Source organism: Sinocyclocheilus grahami, unplaced genomic scaffold, assembly GCF_001515645.1.
Source record: "Sinocyclocheilus grahami isolate Dianchi unplaced genomic scaffold, SAMN03320097.WGS_v1.1 scaffold837.1, whole genome shotgun sequence".
Classification (NCBI taxonomy): domain Eukaryota; kingdom Metazoa; phylum Chordata; class Actinopteri; order Cypriniformes; family Cyprinidae; genus Sinocyclocheilus; species Sinocyclocheilus grahami.
The window spans coordinates 475,635-484,818 of NW_015506016.1; the positions used below are offsets into that span (position 1 = coordinate 475,635).

General features: G+C 38.3%; 2 protein-coding genes across 3 annotated transcripts in view; both read right to left on the reverse strand.

Moving 5' to 3' along the window:
- The window catches only part of trit1 (tRNA isopentenyltransferase 1), a 34,167-nt gene extending 32,834 nt beyond the window's left edge, over nt 1–1,333 (reverse strand). For both annotated transcript variants that reach the window (XM_016247479.1, XM_016247478.1), the window contains exon 1: nt 1,148–1,333. In XM_016247479.1, the coding sequence (XP_016102965.1) occupies nt 1,148–1,294 (147 nt within the window). In that variant the 5' untranslated portion in view covers nt 1,295–1,333. The remainder of the gene's footprint in view (nt 1–1,147) is intronic.
- A 2,430-nt stretch (nt 1,334–3,763) lies between these two features.
- myclb (MYCL proto-oncogene, bHLH transcription factor b) lies at nt 3,764–8,449 on the reverse strand. Its single transcript, XM_016247481.1, has 3 exons — nt 8,107–8,449; nt 6,991–7,583; nt 3,764–5,100 (listed from the first exon to the last, which is right to left on the reverse strand). Exons 2-3 carry the CDS (start codon nt 7,556–7,558, stop codon nt 4,454–4,456), a joined length of 1,215 nt encoding a protein of 404 aa, XP_016102967.1. The 5' UTR covers nt 7,559–7,583; nt 8,107–8,449; the 3' UTR covers nt 3,764–4,453.
- Nucleotides 8,450–9,184: the final 735 nt, after the last annotated feature.

Here is a 9,184-nt window from a genome sequence, read left to right on the forward strand (position 1 = left end):
AGCGCTGCGCTTTTATTTTGATTAGATAATCATCAAGTGTTCAAGAATAGAAGCAGTTCAAGTCTGAGAGTATACATACAATATCCATATGTATATAATTTTAATGCTACAGCCTTTGTGTATATAAGTATATATTAAGTATATACCCCTTTGTGTATATATTTAAAGATGTGCATCTTTAAGCATGACAGTTGAAATGAAATGGTAACACTTTAAAATAAGAATCCATTCGCAGCATTAAGATTAATGAAAGCGGTGTAAGTATTGTTCCTTGTTAGAGTGTGTTAATTTCAACATTTACTATTACTATTATTATTATTTTTACTACTACTACTACTACTAGTATGGTTCAGTACTGGTTTTGTTAATAAAGCACTATTTTTATAGTTTTTGTTCAGTATCAATTTTAAAACAATCGGTTAATTAATCGGTATCGGCCAGTGTGGTCCAACCTAGATATCGGTATCGGCAAAATCCACTATCGGTCGACCTCTAGTCAGAACTATTCATAACCAAAACAAATACTAAAGAGCTACTGCAGATGGTCACTTCTATCTATTTAATGAAACCCATTCAAACAGATCAGGTCAGGAAACTGAGCAATGATCTCCTTTAAATGATCAATGCATGTAAGGTCAATTACCAAATCAACTAAAATATAAACCAGTTATCACACGTTGCTTATCGTAAGTCTGGTGTTAGTGGCAGAGATCAGTAGACACGACTTTTAATCTTGGCTTTATGACAAATTTATGAATTATGATCGCGTGGAGCACTGTCAAAAATGGCGACCAGTGGTGGACACGAGGAAATAAAAGAGCTCCAAACCCTCAAACGTGTACGATGCGCTATGCAAAAGTTTAAACAACGTTTGCTCCAATCTATTTTCGGGAGGGGGGGACTAATTACTAGTTATATAAATTTTGGCCTAGTGACATTCAAGTTTAACGCGATATAAAACTTGCTGTATTTAATTTCACACCAACCCAAAGCTTCAGACAAATCATGCTGTTCCAATATAAAGCATTAACTATTAAATTTTTCAGCTCTGCTCTTTTAAGATGACTTGTCATTTATTAATCGCAATGCCCTTTCACGTGCTTCCCCGTTAACTTATACAGATGATGCAGCGGATCGCTCAACTCACCTGCATGGAATCGGCGCTTATAATTTCCCCATTAAGCCTTTTCCCGATCTCGATAGCCAGTTTAGATTTGCCCGTTCCCGTGGCTCCTAGAATCACCACTAAAGACGGGCTGATGCCTTTCCGGAGCACACGCGTGGCGGCCGCCATGACAGCAAGCTCTCAGGGCTGTAGAGTGATCTGAGCATGCGCGGTGATTTCGCAGCGGAGGAGGGAACTGTATCCAAGCAACTAAAACTGTTTCCATAGGAACGGGATTGAAGGATTCAGTTTTAGTATGTACGCGAAGGCAAGGGTGTTTCATTCAGAAATAGGACAGACGTTCAACAATCTCACAAAAGTTATTGGAAAACAGGAATTGTAATATCAATATATATATATGGACAATAAAATGGCACTGCTTGTTCCAAACCTAGCAAATTTCCAAATCTAGTAAATACGTCGACAAATGTTCATATTTTCATCACTAATACAGCCATACAGAATCCTGTCAGCTCTAATAACACATTGCTAGCAGTGCTGTGTAGTAACGGATTACATCTAAACCAGATTATGTAACATGTGATTCCAAAAATTAAGTACATTTATTAATTTAGCAACATTGATTTACTCATGCATTCGTTCATTTATTTGTAATTAGATTATATTACATTTTAAAATGCGCATAATCAGATTACAGTTACTTTTTATGGATTGCATAATTACATATCCACACAATGGCATTCATTTTCATAATTTATTCATTCTCCCTAATCATTCTCTCTTTTTTTCCCCCCAACCCTATTTCTTTTTATATATCAATATGGTACACAATAATCCCATTCAAATCTGGAGGATAAACGAGGTGGGTCAAAAGTAATCTAAACGTAATCAAAAAGTATTTGGAATATGTTACATAAAATGAATAATCAAGTAGATTACATTCATAACTACCATTTTTATCATGTAATTCATTTGTAATCAGTAATGGGCTACATTTTGCAATTAATCTACCCAGCAATGAGTGCTATTTATTAGTAATATGGTGAAACTAGTATTTGTATCCTTAAATGCAAGATTGAGAGCTTTCAGTTTTCACTCACATACTGTATCTGATGAGGTGGCACAGTTTTTAATGCTTTACGTTGGCTGCTTTGACAACACTGTTGACTTTAGCAGGTCGACTTGTGCACCTTCCGGAAGAACACGGGTATGAATAGCTCTCTTCCGTCTCCATGGCAACTGAGCGTTCTGCACCAAGGAAAAGAGAGATGCTATGGTAAAGGCCACTACGACGTGTCAACTAAAAGTGGCTCTCGCTAATGAAACGATCAAATCGAGTTCACACACTCTCATGCAGGTGTTGATAGCTCTTACGCCACACATAGTAAAATGTGCATTATTATTATGGCGCATTTTTTATAACCAGCCATTGCCCCGCTAATCAAGATATTATTTAAAAACTGTCAAAAATCTGTCTTAAGATCATTTTAAAGGGAAAGTTCACCCAGATGTCATATCATTTACTAACCCTGTTGTTTTTCTAAGCCTGTATGAGTCACTCTGCACTTTCACTGCATCTTTTTCATACAAATGTGACTGAGGCATCTCCTGTTATGTTCCACAGAATTAAATCATGCATGTTTGGAACAACATGAGACTGAAATGATGACAGATTATTTATGAGAGAACTATCACTTTAAGTCTTATTCTGTTAAAACGGTTCATTTTCATGGTTTAAGGTGTATGCAAGCAAATCTGAAAGCATTTAAGTGGAGTTAAAAGCTAATTAACAAAGAAAGACAAGCATGCTGAAAGGATTTGAACTGAATTAATTTTATTGTTTACCCAATTTTGAGTTTATGTATATAGGCTTATGAGGTACAGAACACAAAGTGCTTAGACAATGCTGCTGCCATTCTCCTCCCGTTATGACACCTGACAACAAGGGACAAAAGTGAAAGAAAAAACAACAACAGGTTACTGATGGCATATGCATCCCCGGTGTGAAGTATTGTCTATTTGATAGTATTTATTTCTGATTGATCTTTTGGCAAAGCTGAATGTACAAACAGAAGTCACCTCAACCAATCAGTGGTGATTGCTGTGAGCACATGGCCTTTATTTTTTACAAATAATTGCATGACAAATGACCATGTGCATAAACTTCAAATGACCACGGTCATATTGGGAGATAAGTAAGCATATACCACCAGTACAACTTAATATTTAAACAGAAATCAAACAATGATACAATTAATTCTGTAAGAAAATATTAGTACAAAATTCTTTCAGCATTTTTTTCTGCCACAACCGCGATAAGCCAAAGAAATTTCAGAACACAAGGGAATAGGCAGTGAAAACAGCATAAAGTGGCTAGTGATGAAAATGAAATGTTGATAGTTTTGTTTTATTTAACTTTTTGAATTTTTTTTTTTACTTTTCTTAACAAAAATAGAAACTTTGAGATCTCTAGGGAAGGCAGGTGGGCCAACCAAGTTTTAGGACAAATGACAGAAAAATAGAAAATAAAGTCTATTAACAGTGCTGATTTTCATATTCAAAACACAAAGTATGTATTTTTACACAATGTCCTGTACACCCCTACTATTATATACATATGTCCGAAGAATATGCCACAGTTTATATACACTGCAAGGCTGTGCTGGACACTGTCCTGAATGTTCAAGATAACAATAATATAAAATAACTGAAAAGAAAAAAAACAAAAACAAACAGTGGAACACAATGTAACAAAGCAACAGTGATGCAACTTCCTGTCTGTTAAACTTACTCTGTCATCATGCGGCAATGGGGGCACACAGCTCTCCTTAAATTTAGGTTAATTTAGATAAAGCACTAATAACGGAGAAGTTACTTTGATCAAAGACCCTTAAATATATTTACCCAGAAAATTTCAAGATCCCCCCACAAAAAAGGGCGTGATGGTTTAGAAGATCAATTACACATGCATATAGATTGCTACATTTCAAATAATGCCTAATTTGGCATGCTAATTCAATGAAATAATACTTCCCCGCCCAAATACTTCAGCTTTCGCAAAAGAATTTAAGATAACACACATTCATGGGTTTAAATCTTTAAATTTCAAATGAAAATCAGAAATAACGACCCTCTTTGGAAAATGTTTGAACCAGTTCCACAGCTTCCACAAGTTCGTCTCCCCCATTGCGAAGGCAAATGTGCAAAGAACAAAAACTGAAGAACCAATCTCAAAATACAGAGTCCATTCCATTAAATATCCCACTTTTGGAGAAAGCACTCAGTTCTACACAGTTCCTATTGAAAATATGGCTGGACCATGAAGGTTTATGCACGTTTTAGTTCAGCGAGTCTCCGTAGTAACTGCTGTCGTCTGTTTTTCAGCTGCTTCTTCACCTGGGCCTTCTGTTTGTCGCTGACATGCAGCGTACGCAGATATTCTGTGGCCTTGGTCAAGATCACAACTTTGGGTGTCTTTGGACAGTCAACCAGGCCTGGGATCTCATCCCGTAGGGCCAGAAATCGGGAGCGTAGGTCATTGCGTCTCTTTCGCTCCAAGAAGTTGTGTGTCTTACGCTTGTCCGTGTCCTCACAGTCAGAACTCTGAGGGCTGGATGGTTGGGATTTGAGGTGGTAGGATGTGTGTGTTGGAGAAGCGGAGACAGTCTGAGATGGGGTGGGGACTGAGGGGGAAGGCAAGGGGCTTTTTCTTTCTGGGGTTTGGGGTGGGGAACCCAGTCGGGGCTGTAAGGTTTCTTGCCTGATCTTTTTGCGAGGTGGCTCCTCTTCAAGATAACTGTCGGGAGTGCGGGCAGCGTAGTTGTGCTGTTGCTGGTGAATGGAGATGTGGAAACGCTTCATGCAAGGGTCATAGGGGTCTGCACGAACTGTGATGGTCACTGGTTTACGGGTGTTCACCAAGCGCGATTTGTTCTGCTTATGTTCCACCGTCACTACATCAATCTCTTCATCATCTGAAAGAGCAACAGAAAGAAATGTAGACTGACTGTGTGCAATGCCACCTCCTACCAAAGTCCAACACCATTCCATTCACTCATTCTAGCATGTTAGAAAACTCCATTCAGAATGCAAGATTTTTAATTAGATGGGTTCCAAAACGACCATATGAATCTTAGGTTTTTATCAGTTCCCTATTCTCAGAAAGAGGAAAGTAAATGAGGCTTTGAACGGCAATAATGAACTTGGAGTCACCTCTGATGTGTATTTTGATAAGAGAAGCATCTGTTCCGAGTTCCCTCTACTCTGATTTCACTATGCAATTATTTCGATCACGGAGCACAAAGCGGAATATTTGTCACAAAATCAGAAATCCACTATTAAAAGTTATATTTAAGCCGAAAATAAATATACATATTTTCCGGGTCCATACAAAGAAATTAAATGGTATCCAGTGTCGTTTTGTCACATTTGACTTTCATTGCATGGATAAAAAGAGCTGAATCATATGTTTGGTATTCTGCTGTATGTCAGCCCATAGAATGACATGAGCAAACGATACAGAATTTTTATTTTGGGTAAAACGTAAGCCTTCAAGTTGCATGTGCCCTTCAAGTGAAAATATAGAACAATTAAAAAGCCAAAAAAAAGGTGGCAACTTCAGGTATTGGCCCTTGAGTGTCACTTTAGGATTCAAGCATCCTTATTATGGGTTTCTGTTGCTGGCACCACCCACAAATTAAACAATTTCGCCTTTTGTTCCACTTGAGGAATGTGGAAGCTCAGCAAACTATTACATACCACATATTAAGAAGAAATCGAAATGAAATGCTAATCCCATGGCACCAATGCAACTTTGCTATTCAAGTATGTCAGGTTTTGACTTAGTTCTACTTGATGCACAAATGAATGGGAACTCTGCGGTGCATGATCATAGACATTGAGATCCGTCAGGTGTCGAAAGGTGGTGTCAAGAATGCAAGATTTTTAATTAGATGGGTTCTAAAACGACCATATGAATCTTAGGTTTTTATCAGTTCCCTATTCTCAGAAAGAGGAAAGTAAATGAGGCTTTGAACGGCAATAATGAACTTGGAGTCACCTCTGATGTGTATTTTGATAAGAGAAGCATCTGTTCCGAGTTCCCTCTACTCTGATTTCACTATGCAATTATTTCGATCACTGAGCACAAAGCGGAATATTTGTCACAAAATCAGAAATCCACTATTAAAAGTTATATTTAAGCCGAAAATAAATAAATATACATATTTTCCGGGTCCATACAAAGAAATTAAATGGTATCCAGTGTCGTTTTGTCACATTTGACTTTCATTGCATGGATAAAAAGAGCTGAAACATATGTTTGGTATTCTGCTGTATGTCAGCCCATAGAATGACATGAGCAAACGATACAGAATTTTTATTTTGGGTAAAACGTAAGCCTTCAAGTTGCATGTGCCCTTCAAGTGAAAATATAGAACAATTAAAAAGCCAAAAAAAAGGTGGCAACTTCAGGTATTGGCCCTTGAGTGTCACTTTAGGATTCAAGCATCCTTATTATGGGTTTCTGTTGCTGGCACCACCCACAAATTAAACAATTTCGCCTTTTGTTCCACTTGAGGAATGTGGAAGCTCAGCAAACTATTACATACCACATATTAAGAAGAAATCGAAATGAAATGCTAATCCCATGGCACCAATGCAACTTTGCTATTCAAGTATGTCAGGTTTTGACTTAGTTCTACTTGATGCACAAATGAATGGGAACTCTGCGGTGCATGATCATAGACATTGAGATCCGTCAGGTGTCGAAAGGTGGTGTCAACACAACTGCAAATTTACACTGTTAAGCAAATAAGTGAGATTTATTGGTCTGTCGCGTTCAAAATCAATGGTCTCCTGCTTACCAGAGGAGTCTGAGCGAGATTCTGACCCGGACGACACCTGTTTCTTGCAGCTGCTGCTCAGGGGGAAGGTAAGGACAGCTGCTGGATCCACGCAATCTGTCGCCAAGCTGTTGAGAGCAGGCGCGTCCGCAGGGACGCACTGCGCCTTGCTGGAGAGTTTCGACTGCGCAGAGCAGGACAAGCGCTCGCTGACAACTTTCTCCAGCTGCTGGCTGGCGGAGAAACTGCTCCACATACAGTCCTGAATAATGATGGAGCTCAAGTTCTCCAGAGTCTCCTCCGCATTCAGTTTGCACTGTCCCTCCTGCTCGTCGTCCTGCCCTATGAACTGGGACACCCACTCTAGTCTGTCCCCTGGAGATGGACCGGTACCTTCCAGTATCCTGACAGGCGACAGGGGCGGGGTTGGCACGAGCTCGAATTTCTTCCAAATGTCCTCACTCGGTGCGGTCGATTTGAAAAAGTCCTCGTCCAAGTTGTGATCGTCGTAGAAATAGTGCTGATATTGGTCGTATTCCTCCATCTCCCACTTCTTATTTCGCGATGCGTTTGCACTGATTCCTGGCATTGGTGTCTTCCTCCGAGCTCAAGATCTGAAAACCACAATTGATCCGCTTTTAAAAACAATCCGATTTTATGGTGCTCTGCGAGAGATAATCAACTTACAGCACTTCATTTTTATTTTCAATGAGCTTCTAGTATATATATATATATATATATATATATATATAAACAATTTTATATATTTATTAAAATCTTATTAAAATATACTAAATATAGAAATTATGAATTAATTAAAATATGCATGCAAATGTATTATTATGAGATGTTATTATATATAAACGTCTTAACAGATAACGCGATACTATATAGAGTATGTGGTCTGCATGCAGTTCCACTATAAAACTTGAAGTTTCGCAACATACTTCTATTACATAACACAACAATGTAATGCTTCATGTAAGTGCATAGGATATACTACTACGAGTGTATATGGTCTTAAAGAATTGCTCTATTCGTTGTAAAATGCCTTACTTTCTCTATTCGTTGTAAAATGCCTTACTTTCTCCCCCAAAACCGATTAAGATGAACCAAATAAATTAATTAAACACTTACCGTAATGCAGATCCGGGAGGGAGTACGTTGCCTGTCATTTGAGACGCGAAAATAAGGTGTAGCGGTTCACCGGTGAGCCCCAGCTAAATGTTTTGCACAAAAAGCTTTCATGTCAACAAAGTTCAGAAAGCGTCATCAGCTGTGTGTTGAATAATCCTGTCTTGTGCTGGGTTTCTCGAGTGTGGTTTTGTATTATCCGGTTGTTGTTTATAAGTTGAGTTGCGAGGATGTTGGCTAATTTGCAGTCGGCTTCTTCATGAGAACTTCGCTTCTCTCTGCGCGCTTTATAGCGTCTGTGTGCTCCCTTCTCAAACCGCGGCTCGCGCTCACTATGGACACCTGAAACGAGTACCCAGCCAAAGTGGTGGGAGGATTTGCATATAAGGCGGGTCGTAGTGCGCTGACCACGCCCACCGCTTAAAGTGACAGGATCTGCTATAGCGGTTCATTTGAGGTTTGGGGTGTCTAGGGATAAATTCAGATTATGATTGAGAGAAATATTTTATAGACTTCGCTGTTTCAGAGTGGGAGACACTATTAAGATTATGTACTCTATATCAGCTCAACAACATATGACATATGCAAGAATTAAATATGCAAGAATTAATTAATTTTACATTATACCAGTGTCAGAAATGAACTAGGGCTCATACAGATATTTAAAATACCAGTTATTTAAAATGGAGATTATTGTTTTATAATATCCTGCTCTTTATTTTGTTGCTATATATCATCTATCTATCTATCTATCTATTTATCTATCTATCTATCTATCTATCTATCTATCTATCTATCTATCTATCTATCTATCTATCTATCTATCTATCTATCTATCTATCTATCTATCTATCTATCTATCTATCTGTCTGTCTGTCTGTCTGTCTGTCTGTCTGTCTGTATATCTATCTATCTATCTATCTATCAATCTGTCTGTCTGTCTGTCTGTCTATCTAAATGTCTATCCATCTATCTGTCTGTCTGTCTGTCTGTCTATCTATCTATCTGTCTATCTGTCTATCTGTCTTTCTGTCTATCTGTCTGTCTGTTTGTCTGACAGTCTGTCTGTCTGTCTGTCTAT

Bases quoted from the DNA above. Each gene is read 5' to 3' on its own strand.
- myclb (XM_016247481.1), bottom strand. From the start codon at position 7,558: ATGCCAGGAATCAGTGCAAACGCATCGCGAAATAAGAAGTGGGAGATG. The intron at 5,101-6,990 runs GTAAGCAGGAGA...TTGCTCTTTCAG, and splicing joins ATCTCGCTCAGACTCCTCTG to ATGATGAAGAGATTGATGTA.